This window comes from Protopterus annectens, chromosome 9.part0 (assembly GCF_019279795.1).
Source record: "Protopterus annectens isolate FY-2018-M chromosome 9.part0, PAN1.0, whole genome shotgun sequence".
Lineage (NCBI taxonomy): Eukaryota > Metazoa > Chordata > Ceratodontiformes > Protopteridae > Protopterus > Protopterus annectens.
Window position 1 is genome coordinate 462,870,865 of NC_056743.1, and position 19,319 is coordinate 462,890,183.

At 39.1% G+C, this 19,319-nt stretch overlaps 1 protein-coding gene across 2 annotated transcripts in view; it reads left to right on the forward strand.

The window, feature by feature from the left end:
• Nucleotides 1–19,319, forward strand: part of LOC122811272 (ES1 protein, mitochondrial-like) — a 151,197-nt gene that overhangs the window by 88,804 nt on the left and 43,074 nt on the right. For both annotated transcript variants that reach the window (XM_044083004.1, XM_044083003.1), the window contains exons 2-4: nt 7,052–7,104; nt 12,683–12,796; nt 19,113–19,232. In XM_044083004.1, coding sequence (XP_043938939.1) covers nt 12,723–12,796; nt 19,113–19,232 — 194 coding nt within the window. In that variant the 5' untranslated portion in view covers nt 7,052–7,104; nt 12,683–12,722. The remainder of the gene's footprint in view (nt 1–7,051; nt 7,105–12,682; nt 12,797–19,112; nt 19,233–19,319) is intronic.

Below are 19,319 nucleotides of genomic sequence, written 5' to 3' on the forward strand. Positions count from 1 at the left end.
TAGCCCACAGACTCAGTGTGCCAATAAACCACAGCCCATAAGGCTAAAAAGTGTACCCAACACACTAGTCATAGGTGACTCTATAGTCAGGCACACTGATGTCCTACTCACCAGGCTGAACAAGGAGAAGGTTACTGTCAGCTGACTGTTGGGTGCCAGGATCCACCACATAAACCACGCACTCAGGTCACTCCACAACAAGTACAAATATGACTCTCTCATTGTCCATGTTGGTGTGAATGACTTGAGATATACCTCCCTGGACTACATGAAGAGAGACATGGAAGAGCTCTCTGATCTTGTAGCCCAGGCAGGTATGACCCTAGCCCTGAGTAGCATCCTGCCATCACCCAGAATGATACTGCAGTACAAGGACAAAATGATTGACTTCAACAATTGGCTAAGCTTGTGATGTCATTCTAAGGGGATCCAGTATCTGTCTGCCGGGGATGACATGGTCAACAGACCATAATGCTTTGCCAGAGATGCCCTGCACCTGTCACCCCTGGGATTCTGGATACTGGCTAAGGTTCTTTCTGCCCTTATAGTGCCTTTTTTAGGCAAGGTTCAAATGACAAATTCACCACCATAACAGGAACAGGCGAGCAAAAACTGAGGGTAATGCTACTCAGTGCTAAAAGTCTAAATCTCAAAATGCACTCACTCGAGGCACTCCTTAAAGTGCAGTTACTGAGACCTGGTTCAAGGCTCCAGAGAGTACCCCTGCATTACCAGGCTATAACTCATACCACACTTTACGGCCATCTAGCCTGGACCAGAACACCAAAGGCGGAGGTCTGTCCATATTCATTAAGGATATCCACACCTCCAGGCTAGTTGCGCAGCATAATGCATCCGAGGTTATCCAAGTGCAACTAACTCTGGGCAAAACTGCAATCCAAATTGTAGCTTGCTACAGATTCCCCACCATGCTCCAGGATTCCCACTCTTTTCTTGATATACTGGAAATATTAGGGTTCACCCAAACACCCTAATAATGGGCGATTTCAACTACCCCACCATTAACTGGGAAAACTACTCATGTACCAACTCCTTTGCTCAACACTTTCTGGAATTCATAAATTCCAGTGCCCTGGATCAACTTATCCACACCCCCACCAGGGGCAACAATATCCTAGACCTAGTCATTACCAACATGAGTGACCGGTGTTCCACACCTGAAGTCAACTCCTTGTTGGTCAGATCCGACCATAAGCTAATCACCCTAGATATCCGCATCCCGCCCCCACCCACCATTAAGGAAACCATGGTAAAAAATTTCTGCAAAGCCAGCTTCATGCTTCTTAAGACAGAAGTGGTGAACTTCATGACACCCATGCAGATGGACAATACAGTTCCGACTGCTAAATCCTACACAAATGCACTCTATAAACACTTACACAAGTACACGGATCATGCTATCTCAAACAGAACCAAGATGCTATCCTCAAAAAAAAGGAAGCCAATCTGGTGGTCCCCTGCCATAAACAAACTATAAAACAGAAGGAAGAAACTGTTGCAAAAGAGAGTAAAATCCCATGAGTGGAGGAGCTTCCTGGTCAGCCTCAGTAAGAAGCTGAGATCCCTTATAAGATCCTCCAAAGTTAGCTATGAAAACAAAATCGCCAATGATTCTAAGGGCAACCAAAAAAGCATTCTATAGCTATGTCAAGAATCTCAATGACAACATCCAGATCTGCTCTGAGTTACAATACAATGGCACGAAAATTACAGAACCAACTGATATTGCCAACATCCTGGCAGATAGGTTCAGTGCTAACTTTACCCCCCTCTCACCCCCTAAAGGGCCCATATATATACAGGAAGAATGCAGAGTCCCTGTAATTACATCTATGCAGGTAAAAGCTGCACTATCTAAAACCAAAAGCACAGCATCCATGGGACCGGACAACATCCCAGGCTGCATTTTACATGAACTTCAGAATGAACTGGCTCCCCACTTAAGCACCATGTTCAAGCATAGTCTCATGTCAGGCTTTGTGCCCACTGAATGGCTCATAGCAACAGTTATCCCACTCCACAAAGGGGGAGCCACCATTGATCCTGGGAACTATCGCTCTATTAGCCTGACAAGCCTGGAACTCATAAAGAAAGACATTGGTAACCTCCAAACTCTGGACCCCACCCAGTTTGGGTTTGTGAAAGGCAGATCATGCCTTCTGAACCTGATCAACTTCTTTGAGGCAGTCACCAAAGCCATAGACGAGGGTAAGGTGGTTCACACAGCCTATCTTTTCCTCGCCAAGGCTTTCGACACCATCCCCCATTCTGGAATTATAGCTAAACTCACTAAGCTATGTATAAATCCCTATATCAAAAGATGGGTTGCCAACTGGCTCACTGACAGAACCCACACTGTAAAAGTTGCAGACTCTAAATCTGACTTCAAACCAGTGACAAGTGGAGTACCACAGGGTTCAGTCCTGGGACCTCTCCTGTTTGGTATCTACATCTCTGAGGTACAGGCTAACACAGAAGGCCTCTGGCTAACAAAGTTTGCAGATGACTGCAAAGTAGGAGCCATAGTCAAGTCCCCAAATAATGTGGACATCCTACAGAAGGGCCTCACTGAGACTGATGCCTGGTGTCAGAGGCATGGCCTCAAGCTCAATGCCAAAAAGTGCATTGTCATCCCCTTTGGTAAAAACTCTGTACCCATGAACTACCACATAAACAGTGGTCTACTTAATGCCGAATGTGTGATAAGAGACCTTGGGACCCAGGTGGACAGTAGTCTCTCCTTTGATAATCATGTTGCCACAGTAGTCAGGAAACCCTTCTATGTGGCACACCTCATCACAAAAGGGTTCTCATTCTGGAAAAGAGGTCATTGTTCCCCTCTACTCAGCACTCATTACACCCATTATAGAGTACAATGCCCCTTTTGGAATGTACCTCACAAGACAAATGCAGCAGCTGGAAAGGCCACAAAAGTACCTCACAAAGAGGATTTACTGGCCTCAAACAGATGCCCTACACTGACCGTCTCAAAAAACACCAGCTTTACTCTGTAGCATATCGCCTACTCCGAGGAGATATCTGCCTAACATATAAATCTATGTTAAACCCACAGCTGTTGGACATGGTGCACCTAAAGGAATCCCAATCCCTCCGAGCTACATGCCCTAGGGACCTAAACCTTGTCACCACAATAAACAGGACATGCTGGTGGGATAGATTCCTGTCCCAGAGACTTCCTATTGTCTGGAACAAGCAAGCAAAGTTCCTCATTAGCACTCTTCAATAAAAATCTTGATGAGTGGATGGGAAATAAGAAATACACCCTGGGGATCACTTCTGTGGCTCTGCTCGACAGGGGCACAGGAAATTAACTTTCTTGGGTGGCGTAAGCCAGGGAACCTTGTTGGCTAAGCTTACTTAGGCCCTTGGGCCGATAGCCTAGTACCTACCTATGAACCTATAGCTGTCGAGGCCAAAAGGGAGCAATGAGGATCACCTTGCTTTTCAACTTGAGTGCTTTCTGTAAGAATTTTGGAATTAGAGGTATCAGGGGAAAGGCATACAGGAGTCTGGAGGGCCAAGTGTGAAGAAGAGCATCTCTTGGTGACTTCCCCAGAAGGGGAATCAAGGCAAAATAGTTGCTGCACTTGTTGTTTAGGGGAAAGGCATACAGGTCACAGCAAGGCTGGCCCCATTGACGGAAAATCTTTTCCTTCATTTTTGGATTGAGAGGCCACTCATGACATCTGCTCAGTTTGTCTGCTATCACATTGGAACTCCCCGGAATGTGCATTGCTCTTAGAAAGTTATTGGAAGAGACTGCCCAGTGCCACACTGAGTGCTTCTCGACAAAGGGGATAAGACTTGGTCCCTCCATGTTTGTTCTTCATTCTTCATTCAAAGTTCCTCATTAGCACTCTTCAAGAAAAATCTTGATGAGTGGATGGGAAATAGGAAATACACTCCAGGGATCACTTCTGTGTCTCTGCTCGACAGTGGCACAGGAAAATAACTTTCTTGGGTGGCGTAAGCCAGGGAACCTTGTTGGCTAGGCTTACGTAGGCCCTTGGGCCGTAGCCTAGTACCTACCTAAGAACCTATGTTGATGTACCAAACTACTGACATATTGTCAGTTTGAACTGCAATTGTTCCCAGAGGACGAGCTGTTTAAAAAGCTTGCAATGCTAAAAACACCACTCTTAGTTCTAGAACAGTGATATGCAGGTTGGCCTGTAAGGGGGACCAAGTGCTTTGGACAGTCTTGCCCAGATAATGCCCCCCACCACAGTATTTTAAGGGAAGATACTTTGCAAAATGATACTTATATGCTTACTGTCAACAGCCAATAAATGGGGAGAGGGATGGATTTATGTTATCAAATTATCATAAGGGGAGGTCAACAACAGAAACACTTGGTTTAAGAACACAACTACAACAGGGTGGATAGGAAGGAGGGAAAACAGTTAGGGCCTTAGCTCTGAGATGACTGTCCCAAAACTGCCTTAATGCAAAGACTAGTCCTGAACTAGCTTGACATACACTCAGTACACAGGGCTTAATGACAACAGTTAGATACTTAAACAGCAAAATATAGAGCAACTATGTACTGAAATTACTAATACAGCATAAAGACTTTGGCAAAAGCAGATACAGACTGTTAAAATGCATTTAAAATCAGACCAAGAAATGAAAGCACTTATCTTTCTTTATCTGTGTAATGTAACTATTACAAATATTGGATATAATATATATCTAAGTAGGAGCTTTCTAATGCCAGGACTAAACTAATTTTGTGAAAGGCTGTTTTTAATGTGGAATAAGAATGGACCGGCAGATTCAAGACATTTTTTTAAGAAAATAATTGTCGCTTTGTGTAGGAAACAGTAAATGTGGAATTTGGTAATACAAATGGCTGACATTTATGAAATGTTTTTTCCTGCCAGTGTATGCATGTATGCAACTATCGACAATAATATAAACCACAACTTATTAAGTTTAGCTGATTAATACATGTCACATGTTCAAGTAAAACAATATTGGAAATAAAAGTAGCAGCAGACATTTACTGAATTGATCAGAGCACTAGAACGGAAAACAGTGTGTATCATCAGTATAAGTGATGGTAAACACAATTTTATATATATAAAGTTGAAAGTGTTTATAACTAATGTGATCTTTCCATTGGAGAATAACAAATTATTTCTACTGTTGTGCAAAACACCAGCTGCTCTGCAGTATGTAAGAAACAATATGCATTTACAAGATGCAGATATTACATCTTACTATTCAGGGACAATATAGAGGATTATAATTATATCTCCGATCATAACTGGCTTTTTATGTGTTTGAGATATGGATGCCAAGAATCTCAATCACTGTATCCATGTTGAGAACACATTATAATTAGTTATGATCGGAGATCTGATCATAATCCTTTGTACTGCATGGCGCTTTATCTGCTCCATGTACTACTAGTTACAGAAAAAAAAAGAACTAAGTATTTTGCAAGATTTCAAAGCCATAAAGTACTTTTTGAGTGTTGTCAGAAGAATAGTATAGCACATTGTCTTATGTTATGGAAAGTCAAGGACAAATGACTGGCACAGACAGCAGGCTAAAAAAAAAAAATCTGTTTTTAATTCTGTAACTGTCGTTTGCTGGCCAATACTGGGAGGTTTAACTGTCTAGCAGAATACTCAAACTTAACAAGCGAAGCAGGAGTGCTTAACAATTACTGATTACGTCTCTCGCCATAGAAGCACTTAACTGGTTTCTATTTTGAGATATAGGAGCATAATCACAGCTCTCCATGCACTACATTTATTTAGCATCTCTTGTTAAGAATCAGAACTGCATTATGTTTGGTGGTGTGGGTGAATACACAGTACCGGTAGATGACGCTGTAGTGCACTAAGTTTTGGTAGTTAGTATTCATGTTTTCTGTGCAAAAGCATCATGAAGAATTGTCACTTATTGTTATTCAGTAGCGACATTAGCAGAGCTTGTCATGTGTCCCCTGCATTGCCATTTCTTAAACCAATGTACCACTTCTGAAGGAAAGTAGCTGCATTTTCTGGTGTGGTTGCCACTTGTAAACAACTGTTGTTATACTGCTGACAGAAGACATTATAGTTTGAGCAGTTAATGGCACAGGCATCTATTCCCTACAAGCAGCTGAGCTTCCACATACATAGATGTATAAATCTAGGTCCTCTGCTGCTGCCTAACTGAAAATGTTACAAGTCAACAATATCACGTCTTACATTCAGGAACTGCAGTGAGTACAAGCATGCACTTTTCTCCCTGCAGTGAGTACAAGCATGCACTTTTCTCCCTGCAGTGAGTACAAGCATGCACTTTTCTCCCTGCAGTGAGTACAAGCATGCACTTTTCTCCTGCAGTGAGTACAAGCATGCACTTTTCTCCCTGCAGTGAGTACAAGCATGCACTTTTTCTCCCTGCAGTGAGTACAAGCATGCACTTTTCTCCCTGCAGTGAGTACAAGCATGCACTTTTCTCCCTGCAGTGAGTACAAGCATGCACTTTTCTCCCTGCTGTAGTGATTTTGGCACTAGTATAAATAATTGGGAAGGAATCCATGTCATGATTCTGCTTAAGTCTGAAAAGCCAAATTTGAAGTGTAATTCAAATTCAGTGTTCTTGTGGGGAAGGACAAAGCTCTCGCAAATCTTATGCTGGGAAAAGGCTCCCTGCATTTCATAATCAACTCTGACATCACCGAATTTCCCCAGATTCAACAAATTTAAAAGTCACCAAATTTCCCCAGATTCAATAAATTTAAAAGTCACCGATTTTCCTCAGATTCAACAAATTTAATGAAGCTTAATTTTCCAATTCGCTGATTTGTTGCTAACTTACAAGGTGAGTACAGCACCATTCTCTTCCTAGATTTAAATCTTCTGGGTTAAAAGTATTTGAGGTTGTGTGACGTAGGAGAACTTAAAGTGGTCGGCCGACTAAAAATGTGAGAAAATAGACTGTCTTGAAACTACACTACTTGAGCAGTTAAACTATTTATCTGTTAATCAATATTTTTCTGCCTTTGCAGGTTTTCTCAGGCTCAGGATGCTGGGATGGAACAGACACACATGAAGCTGCCTAGTAAGTCTTTGGCTCTGTGTATGTCAGAATCATTTTATGTATGTATACATACAGAATCTGTATCAGAAACAGTGAGCTCTGTGACTTGTTGAATCTGTCTGTTAATATGAGTAGCAACTTACATTTGGCTTTCTGTACCTCCATTCCATTTTAAATAGCTCTGTGGATTTTTGCACCTACCACCCACCCATTGTACTGATTTATCATTTTGTCAACTACTCTCCCTGTGAAAAGTACTTCTCAATTCTGGAATGTACAGTGCGGTGGCAGTGCTGCGGTAGCATTGTTGCCTCACAGTAAGACGCTGTCCGGTTCGATTCTCAGCTAGAGTGTCTTCTGCGTGGAGACATGCGTAAATGGGCATATCTTCGTTGAAGGTTGTGCGTCAGGCCTGGCAAGCCGGTACGTAAAAATCAACTGCCAATCATTAGTGGACCGGAGTTCCGCTGTGGCGACCCCGAACTGGGAAAAGCCGAAAGACACAAACAAACAGTGCCCCTTGCAACTAAAAGTTGTGTCTTCTTCTGTTCACCTTTTTCCTTTTACCAGTTGCTGTACCAAAACATTCCCATTTGCTCTTTTAAAACACTGGGAAGCAGATTACATTCCACACAAAATGTCTCACAATCTAACAACAATACTAACACATGAAAAAGACTCCAGTGTAAAAAAATTTAAAACTTAAATGCTATATTCTCCAGGTCAGGCCTTGTCTCAGGAGAGTACAGGCTCATGCTGTTCAATGTTTCTTTCCATTTTCTCCACCTTGTCCTGTTATTATACCTGTTGCCTTCCTGTATTCTTTCTATTAGTTTTGTGTTCCTCTTCCTGTAGGATCTTAAAAACCACAAATAGCCCTCCAGTTGAGGTCTCACTATTTTTCAAATATAGGGTCAGTATTGCCATGTTATTTCACTATCCCTGAAGTCTATTTCTCTGATAATATACCTTATCAAGCATGTTACTGACTTCATCTACTGTCCTTTTCCAGTGCTCTTGGTGTTTTATTTTTTCTGTTAATGTTGACTTGAAGTGCAACCCTGGATCATAGCGCAACTAGAGTTCATAACCCTAGAGGCAGGACCTTACATGTATCAAGAGTTAAGCCTGAGCTACCATATTTCTGACCATGCTGCTAGCCTTCTTTTATCACTTTTGATAATTCTTCCTTCATCTTCAGAATCTCACTTACCACATTTTGGTGTCATCCACAAAGACATCACCCTGTTCTCCATCCTCATTCTAATATGCAATGGATGCACATTGAATAAAATAGGTCTCAGAGAACTAGCCCCTGCAGTACGCCCTGATCACCACTCTTTCTGATTGACATCTGTCCCCACAACCAACCTCTTTGTTTCGGTGTTGTCACTTCCTGGGCAATGTATCCTTTCAGTCTCCTACTCCTCCCCCTTAAAAGTGACTCAGATGCATTTTAACAGTAAACTGACTTAAAGTACCTTATGGTACTTATCTTTTACCATACAGGCTGCCAAACTAAAGTGTTTTTGGCCCCAAAAGCAGCTGTTTTATATTTTATTTTGATGTTAAAGGCTACTACACTCTGATTTTAATTTCAAAGCTGCAACTTCCTTCTTAAAACATCTTAGGTGGTGTAAATTGTGAAAGCAGAAAGAGTAGAATTATACCCGCATTCATTGTCACCCACATTAGTTCACAAGCTACTGTACCTCTGCATTAAATGCATCTGCCAGAGCCCTGGGTTCTTTATAAATATATGTTGTCAAACCGATATTATGCGTAGAATGTTTTACTTTCTAATTTTACATATGATGTTGTTATATTGAAACCACAACTTAAGTAATTTTCTGCACTTCTGAAGAACTAACTTTGTTCCTCATGACATAAAAAGGTTTACTACTATATGCAGATACCTCATGACAATTCACTTCTATTGCCATAAAGAGAACATGAGTTGATGAGGGAAAATAAAACCTTAACAATCATAAAATGAATTTCTTATTTTATATAATATTCTGTAATCTATCTAAAGCATTCCTGCAAATGAAAGATACTACGCTCTTAATGTATTGCTAACAGCTTCCTGTGTGGCGCAGGGTAAAATGCCTTGTGGAAGTCTAGGCGCACCATGCCCGCTGGCTTCCCTGATCCAGTTTAATAATTACCAGCCATACAGCTAGAGGATGTTTAGCAAAACTTTTTGACTGTAAGTCCATGCAGGTTCTTCCTTGGAGCCCCCCACAAGAGTGGATTTTGATGAACGGTATTTCCGATGAAATGCCGTTCGCTGAACTGCCACCTTCCTGAAGTGATACAGACCCTAATATCCATGACACTTTCTTCATTTTTGTTGTGAACTAAAGCTTAGTCACTGTTTTCATGTGCACCCAATACATATACTTCTACCAACTTTTCCTTCTTGCCTAAAACAGATACATGTCAGTCAATCAACAGCTATTTCTTCGATTGTCGATAGAGCAGAAAAAGATATATGCTTGAAAAATATGGAAACTCCCCCCCACCCCCCCCCCCCACCCCCCCAGCAATACCTCCTCCAAGGTTGCACAACAGTGGAAAAAAATGCAAAAAACTCCACTGCTGCCAAAAGGTGTTTCGGTATAATTTCTTTGATCTAACAGTAGTCAAAGAAATGGGTGTCGACAGATCAACTTACATCTGCCTAAAACAATGAATGAAATCCATCCTTTCCTGACTCTCTCCTCCACCTTCTCTGAGAAGCCTACTTGGTCAGCTGCCTCCATTGTGCCATTTCCTTCTCCGTACTGCCGAGACAGGGATGTTCTAGTAGGCTGCAGTCTTGATTTACCAATACTCTCTTTCCAAATTTTAATCATTTTCTTGATCAACACACCTTCCTCCCTAACTGCAGTGGGAGAGGGGCCTGTAGATGACATCTATCTACTAACAAGTCTACTTTCAAAGTTTTAATGCTGATTCAAACTTATTTATTTTCATTTGTAAGCAGGGATAGTCTGACTGAACTCTTGAGAACCCATTTTCATCACAGTCTGTAAGAGAAAAGCTCCACATTCAGTTTATAATACCAATAAATGCAAGAACAATAGACCTACTTATTCAAGTAACATTCTGTATAATGCAGACGTACTAAATAACATTACAGATATGATATATATGACTTATTTGAGACTGACAAGTGAAATGGAAAAGCAACACTTATAATTTAAAATAATTGGCATATATACATACACACATACAGTGCACGACCCTTAATCAAAAAAATCATTATATCGAACAGCAAGTGACCAAACACAACTTGTTGATAACGAGCCGATTGAAAAAAACAAGCTTTAAACATGTTGCAGGATGACACATCTCCATGCCCCCTCCACACTCCCCTCTAATTATATATACCCACTACAAGATTGCAGTACAGTGGGGAAAGGGCAAATTCCCTGATCCCCACCATACTGCAATATCGCAATGGAAAAAAGCATGCATATATTATCATGTGATCAGCTGTGTTTTGATCACCTGTACCAGCTTTTTTTTTTCCTTTCGACAACTGGTCTTTTTAACCACTTGTCAGTAAACCATATAATTATATGTTAAAGCAGCAATTTGGTGGGCAATGCACATTTGAAATGGATGCAAATTAAAATTTGGAAGGAGTAAGTCTATTGTTAGACTGAATTTAAGTAGAAGTTTAATATGTACTATCAGAAATGTAGATGGGAGACAAAGTGGGAAAGTTTTAATAAAGAAATAGGGTGAGTAGAACTTTACGATATTAAAAGATGTTCTTAAGTTAGTATATGCAGTTTTTTTTCATAAAAGTAGCAGTTACCCATGGATTGGGGCACTGTTATCCTCATTCATTCCCTTCCTACTTCCCTCTACTTCCTTAATTTCCGGCATGTCATACTCATTCCCATTGTTTGTGAATATTACAGACTCATTCCCATTGTTTGTGAATATTATAGTACCCTGCTCCCTTTTGCCTCTTTAGTCTTTCTAAAAACTCTCTATCCACAGATGACCATATTTCCATCCTTTTTGCTATTTGGCTAGTTCCTTGTACTTTTCACAACATCTACATTCTTTTCTGCTGTCTCTGCCTGTATCTCTGTCATGTTTTCTTCACATTTCTGTCATTTTAATAACATCCTCTATCCTTTCTCCCTACTATTTCATCCTCTGCCACTGTTCTACCTCTACTCTGTTTTCTGTCTCCATTCTTCATAGCTGCACATTATACATCCCCAAATATTTTTTTTGTTTTATGATCTGTACTCTCTCCCCCCTTCAAACATAGTTTGAAGACACCAACATTCTGAGGTACCCCTTTAACATCTAATTCAGCATCACTGTCCCTGAAGGGGGGTGGTTGAGATGCATGCTTTTTCCTTTAAATAGATCAACATTTCCCTCATATTCCCTATGTACCCCACTATCCTATGCTGCAGTCTCCCCATCCACTTTCTCTGCCAGCAGGTAAAATGGTTAATTCTTTTCTTCATAGCAGTGCTGGTCTTGGGCTTTGGTATCATTTTATAAAAGGCTACACAAATGATCTACCAATGATCCTTATTTATTAGGATAATCACTTTCATCATTTAACAGACAATGAATCTGTTAATTGATATAAATGATCATCTTAATAAACATGCGTCAAGGAAACCTTTTAATGTCTGAGCATTTGGCATTTACTTAGAATCTAGATTTTTAATGGCTAGTTTTTGGACTTCATACTTTTACTCTAAAACCAGATTACTTTTATGCTACTCATGGTTTATCCTGTTTTAGTTCCTAACACCAGATTACTTTTATGCTACTCGTGGCTTATCCTGTTTTAGTTCCTAACACCATATTACTTTTATGCTACTCGTGGCTTATCCTGTTTTAGTTCCTAACACCAGATTACTTTTATGCTACTCGTGGCTTATCCTGTTTTAGTTCCTAACACCAGATTACATTTATGATACTCGTGGCTTATCCTGTTTTAGTTCCTAATACCAGATTACTTTTATGCTACTCGTGGCTTATCCTGTTTTAGTTTCTAACACCAGATTACTTTTATGCTACTCGTGGCTTATCCTGTTTTAGTTTCTAACACCAGATTACTTTTATGCTACTCGTGGCTTATCCTGTTTTAGTTTCTAACACCAGATTACTTTTACTCTACTCGTGGCTTATCCTGTTTTAGTTCCTAACACCAGATTACTTTTATGCTACTCGTGGCTCATCCTGTTTTAGTTTCTAACACCAGATTATTTTATGCTACTCATGGCTTATCCTGTTTTAGTTCCTAACACCAGATTACATTTATACTACTCACAGCCTATCCTGTTTTAGTTTTCTTCATATAAGGGGGTAGGATTGGGAATAGCAATTAATTCAGAAACTTCTGGTAACCATATTCTTGTCATTGGTTTAACATTATTTTCCTCCCGTCTTTTAGCTTTAATCTTTGTTATTTAGTTATCTATCCTGGAAGAATTAAAAGTGCAAGCAATTATATCTCCATTGAGAAATGATATATGTTTGTATGTATGTCAACTCTGAATGCGTTCTGACTTTTTTCTGACCTAGACTCCTTATACTTTTATCCCCCTAGCACTCTCTTTCACCTAAGTAATTATGGGGCCAAGTTCCAGATGTATGCACCCAACCAGCAGCAAATGCATGTGATCGATCACACTCGGAACCAGCCCATGTCTGACGACAGCAGGTAACAAACACCTCATAGAAAATGATATAGTTATACAGGGGTAATACTGGTGCTGTGGAAGGCAACATACCTCTCAACTTGTTTGTTCAAGAATCCTGGACAAAGTGAAACATAATGGGGGGGGGGGGGGCAAAGACTCAGAATCAGGGATAGTTTTTAAATATTATTGTTATATTTAAAAAAAAAACGTTAACAGAACACCAGGTTTTGATCAACATGTGTTTTATGAGGAATAAAAAGTATGAAATGCCATTACTGACTGACTATAATCCTCAGTAATTTACCAGAAAATCAAAACATTTATGAAGGATAGAGCAAAACCATGAAGCAAAATAAAAAATGGACATTTGAGAGGTATGGATAACAGGGCTCACTAAATGTATTTTAGCATGTGCTGTTTTTGTATTGTAGCCTTTAATGATGTTAATTTGTAGATTATTGTAATGTCCATGTACCACCTTTCCAGGTTAGTCTTTGTATTTTAAGAAAATACTAACAGCAAAACTGTTCAGTGTAAACTACACCATTTCAATCTCATAAGGGAAGTGTGGTTACACCACATCTGCAGGTATTACAATTGCTTGAAAATATGTCCATTCAATCGTAATTGCTAAGATATTTATATATATAATTAGACACCTAAACATGAAGCTCTGTAATTTTCAGCAAAGAAATAACTAACTCAAAATCACAGTATTATATTTATATTTGTGCAGCTGGGCCTCCAGCTCCCACAGCTCCCCAAACCCCCTAAACTTAATTACTCTCACTTCAAGTCATTGGTATATTTAAAAATGGAGGCACATCAAAATGCAGATGCACAGAATATAGACACCAAAATACAGACAGTTCATAATGTAGACACATGCAAATACAGACAAAAAATGAACCCACATTAAATTAATCACAAAACACAGGCAAACACTATTTCTATGATCAGTTAACACTAAAAATACATAACAAATTAAATAAATAAACCATACCAGTGCCATAGGACATGGTTTGAATAATGTCAGTGTTATGGAAACGTTTTTTCTAAGGTAAGGTGCATGGTTAGGGTTAGGGACAGTATTATAAATAGGGGTAGGGTTAGGGTCAGGATGCATTAGTTATGTGTGCAGGGAGGCCTGCACCACCTTACTTAAGCATGCTAACCTCAACCCTAACCCTAACCTTGCACCTTACCTTAGAATACCCATTTCCATAGTAATACCACTACACAACACAGGCTCAGATACGTGCAACAACACAACAGATATCCAATTACCTAACCATTACTCTGACCCTAACTGGTTAACACTCACACAAACACATTCCCAGCCCTAACTCCAATCTACTTACCTCTGTCTACATTCTGAACTGTCAATATTTTGATCTGTCTTCCTTTTGATATTGCACTTTTGAGGATCTACATTCTGAACTGTCTACATTCTAAACAGAAGCCAAGATTATGCCATTTCAAAGGAATTGCAAAATGTATTTGTATATGCCTTTGTGGCTTTCTCTTTTTCACGTCGCCATTGTCACGGAGTGAGAATATTTACGTTTGGGGTGCCCCCCTTTAAGGGGACATACTTTTGCAGTTTGTTTACTTTGTTAATTTGTATTTTAGAAGGACTGCATTAGCATCTTCCTTAGCTTTGAATGGCAGTATTTTTTCTCTTGTTATATATTCTGCTTATTTGTTTGTCTTTCAAAACTAAATACAGAGTTTAGAATTACAGCAATATGATCTCAGCTGCATAACATGTGACTGAAAAGAGAATTTCAGGACTTTGTAATTTTTGTTATTGAAAACTATTTTATTTTTCTATGATTATTCTGCACAGCACACACTTGAAATGTCCCTGAAGTTTATTTCTTATATGAAACTTTGATATAACTTGTTATGGCATCATTGACCACTGATATGGAAATTATTGCTAGGCCAAATAAATTATGCTGAATGATGGTCAGAAGATGAAAAAAGAAAGAAAGCTTGGTACTTTCATACGAACCTAAAAATGTTTCGTTTTTTTTCTTTCTTTCAACAAATACTTAAAATGGTGAACTTTTTAAAAATGTTTTATTGGCTAGGCTTGTAATAGTCTGTACAATGATTGCCTAGTACTTTCCTATGAATCTAAAAGCCGCACTGTAAAGATCAAATAATCAAATTTACATACCTCTTAACTGTCCAAAATTTTGTAGAATGTACTGATTTTTGCCTCATAATTTTGGTATGTTCCCCAGAAAATGTGTGGGGGTTTTTTTTGCAAATCACTGAGGATTGGAATAAATAAATAAATAATGACATACATTTAAGTTTTAGACTTCATATCCGTTAGAAAATACATGCTAGCACAAATTTTATTTTAGCAACTTTTTAAGTTTATGAGAGCAATATTTAAAATCTGTCCCTATTTTGGGCCATTGTCCCCATTACTTTTACCTTTGTCCAGATTTCTTGTGTTAAGAGGTTGAGAGGTATGCTTACTACTGAAAGATGAAAGAAGTAAAAGCAGAATTGAAAACTTTACAAAGAAATAAAATAAAATATCACGTTTTGATACCCTCCCCTTTGAAGTACTTCAGCACTGGGATGCAGCTATTACAACACTTACAAGGCACTGCCAAAAAATTTGGAAGACATCATTATAGCCAGCTGCAACAGATCTATGTTTATACCAATCTTGAAGAAAGTCGAGCTGAATGATTGCAGAAATGATTGCACAACTGCTCTGATCCCACATGCTAGCAGGATTCTTCTGAAGATTATTTGTAGATATTATTGTCATCATGAGCAGACAGATGATCCGCTGTGGCGACCCCTAATGCCAAAAGAAGAAGAAGATTGTCATACTTTGAATGCAAATTGTCAAAAGTGTAAGCAGGAGCTGGAAACAGCGAGAAACAAAAGTGATTATCATAGATGTGAGATGGAGCCTTTAAAAGTCAAAAGAACATGAAAAAGATATCTACATGTGTTTCATTGATTATAGCAAGACCTTTCAATGCATAAGTGATGAAAAACTCAGTGCCATACTGACAAGGATGGGTGTAGCAGGACATCTGACGGTATTAATTCACATCAAGAAACAGTTTAAAACCAACAAGGAGAAACCAAATGGCTTAGAAATGAAATATGTGTACTACAAGGCTACATACTTATCCTTACCTTTTTAATTTATATGCAGAAAAAAATCATCAGAGAAGCAAGACTACACGAAGAGACTCAAGGTGTGAAAAGTGGAGGAAGTATTAACAATATTCTGCACTATGCAGACAATGTTATATTACTGGCTAAAAATGAAGGTGATCTGGAATATTTATTTATCAAAAATAGGCAAAATAATCTTAAAAAGGGTTTGCACCTTAATATAGAAAAGAAAAAGATTCTAACAATTGTTAAAATTCATATATTTTTCTTGATGAGGAAGAAATAGAAATAGTAAACAACTTTAGCCTGCAGGGATCAGTAATTAAAAATGAAATGACAAGCACCTAAGAAGTTAATAGCTTCTGGAAGAACTTGTCCAGTCTATACTAATTGCAATGCTAAGATGAACAGCGAAGAAATAAGAAAACTGATATCTTTGAATTACGATGTTGGTGAAGAGTTGTGCATACACCATGGACTGCTAAAAAAAAATCAATTGTAATCGGAGGAGGTAAAAGCTAAGTATTCCCTGAAAGCTCCATTGATAAAGACTTTGACTTACATACTTTTGACATATTAGGCAAAGAGAAACATCATTAGGAAAACACATCATGTGTCACAGGATCGAAGGTAACCATAAAACAAGACGACTAACAATGCAATGTTTTGGTACTATAACTACAATTATAGATGTCCCTTGATCAGTAAGTAGTTGTGACCGAAGCAGAATACACTACAGGACAACTATTCACAGGATCACCATGAACCAGTATCAACTCTGTGGCACTTAACAGCAAGCTGTGGCTGAGATAACAGACAACTCCTATTTGGCATGGCAGAAGGGATCTGGGCCTTAATATCAATGACAAATGTATAGTGATCCCATTCTGTTGCGTTTACCCTATATATCTGTAGAAATGGTTCTTCTTGAGATGTTTTTGGACACCCCATATCCAGTCTTGGTGGGCTTTGTCTACCCCCTCCCAAACTAATATAAACCTCCTCCTCCCTAGTTGCAGCACTTCTGGGGAAGGGGCAAATTTGATGAAATTTAAGTTTGACTATTTTGCTTTTGATAATGAGGACTATACTTGGTAGAAGCCTCTGATACACAGACTGGAAGATATTTTATGTAGTGAGGCTGCTTATGTTATCATATGTATTTTGTGAAAGCCTCATGTAAGGTAATATATATTATTTCAAAACTTTGGCTATGGTGCTCTTCTTCCAAATACTCCAGTGTGCAATTCATAATTAAGGTTGCTCATACAGTCCTTCTGTATATATCCTGGCCTGCAGAAAATGCATGGACTGCATGCATGTTGAGCATATAAGGCGGTGGACTGAAAGCTCACCTTTGTCATTGTTGGTGTTATTATTTGCACTGCAAAGCAACTGTATTAGTGAGCTCCAGTTAGCAGTACACAACCTCAGGTGTGTGGTGTGGCACACACTCTTTACCAGTCATCCTGTTCCACCTATTTCAGGTACCCTGAACATTGCATATTGCTTCATCAGTCAGATGTGCTAATATTTGCTGCACTTTTGTGGCACACATCTAATCTCTGCTTTTTATGGACTGTGACAACCATAAGTCATTCCAAGATTCAAAAGTATAGGTATACAGGAATGTGTGGACACTTTAATACCCGATTTAATGATATTTGCTGCAGTGACAAGACAACTTTATGGTCTCTATGTTGCTGTTATCATCTCAGATACATAGTCTCTGAATTAAAAGTGGTCATTTCTGGACATAATACCAGTCATACACACAAGTGCGTCTGGCACATATTGTTCAAGATTTCCATTCTAATAACTAGGAAACAAAATCTATCAAAAGACATGCATCTAAAGGACACAAAGCTAAACCTAATACAATTTCTTTCATTCTAAAAAAAAGACCTGTCCAGAAAATAAAATGAATATGCAAGTATTGTTCATGTCTAATATTAAGAAAGCCAAGTCACTGTTTTATAGAGGCTTCTTCATGAATAATTAAAGTAAAGAAAGTATCATATTGGATCCTACTGTGCGTTAGTCACTCAGAAACAATTACACTCTAATAAGTCTTTACAAAATACTGGTCAAGAAGTTGGTTAAATTACAGGCTCTGGTTGCGCAGAAAAATAAAGCCTTGGGTTCATCACCCAAGTGATGTAAGTTTAATTAGCATCTCAAGTCCTTGTTGGAGCTATAGTGGGGAGGATTGGCATGTTTATTCTGGAGAGAGGGAGAGAAGGCAGGATCACCCAATGTCAGAATTCTTCAGAGCAGGGAAAGTGATGCAAAATGGTGGTCTTCATATGCATGCAAGTGTGTGTGTGTGTGTGTGTGTGTGTGTGTGTGCGTGTATGTCTCTCTCTCTCTCTTTATGTACTGTACCAAGCCACACACCTACTAGCCCTCAGTAGTGGCTGCATGAAAGCATGCACTTCCAAGGGGGAGGTGTAGTAGCTCCCATGGTGATGTGGATCATATGTTCCCTCCTCTGGGGTGGTAAGGGACAAAGGAATGAAATGTCCTCATAGCTAGGATGCTGACAAGGACATAAGTAACCATCATGGCTACCTAAATGATGGCCCATTTGTATAATTCCTGGCCTCATCTTTCTGTAAGACCTCCGCAGTGACAGAATAAAAGAGCTCAATTCCAAAAGGGGTATTGATGGTGAGCAAGTGTGAAGGCAAAAAGTACCAAGATAAAAAAAATTGATGATTAAGTTCGTTACTCCTTTAGATAATTCATTGCAGTGAACAAGGGCAGCTGATAAAAGGACACACTATATTAGATCGTCTTCATATTGGCAGTTTGTTTTTTGCCACTAAGCTGCCTTATATAGGTCTGGCTATGCAGACTGATTTGTCTGCTTCCACCCAGCACACACACAAAAAAAAATCAAAGCTAGGAGAAAAAGTATGGAATGAACCAATTAGCCCTTTTCTCATGCTGAAGATTTTCTGTTTAAGAATATGGAACTTGATGGTTTCTCTGCTTTAATCATTAGCTGGGCCGCTGCTGTACATACTTCCCAGCAGTTATTAGTCATCATTTGTTCCGAGTTTAAAATCCATTAAATTAAAAAGAAAATTGTATTACTTTACATTCTTGTCTAAATTGCTAAGAAACAGAATACATTCTGGCTTGAACTGACATGCTGTTGTTTCTCCTTTTCAGGAATGTAATGACTGAGTCCGCCCGCCTGGCCCGTGGCAAAATTCAAGATCTCTCCAGGCTTGACGTTAACAGTTTTGATGCTGTTATCTTCCCCGGTGGCTTTGGTATCACAAAAAATTTGTAAGTTTCTTAGTGTGAGAAATGGGCAGCCCAATATGAAATGCTATTTAATGCATATATGACCTTTACTGAATTTAATTTAAAGCT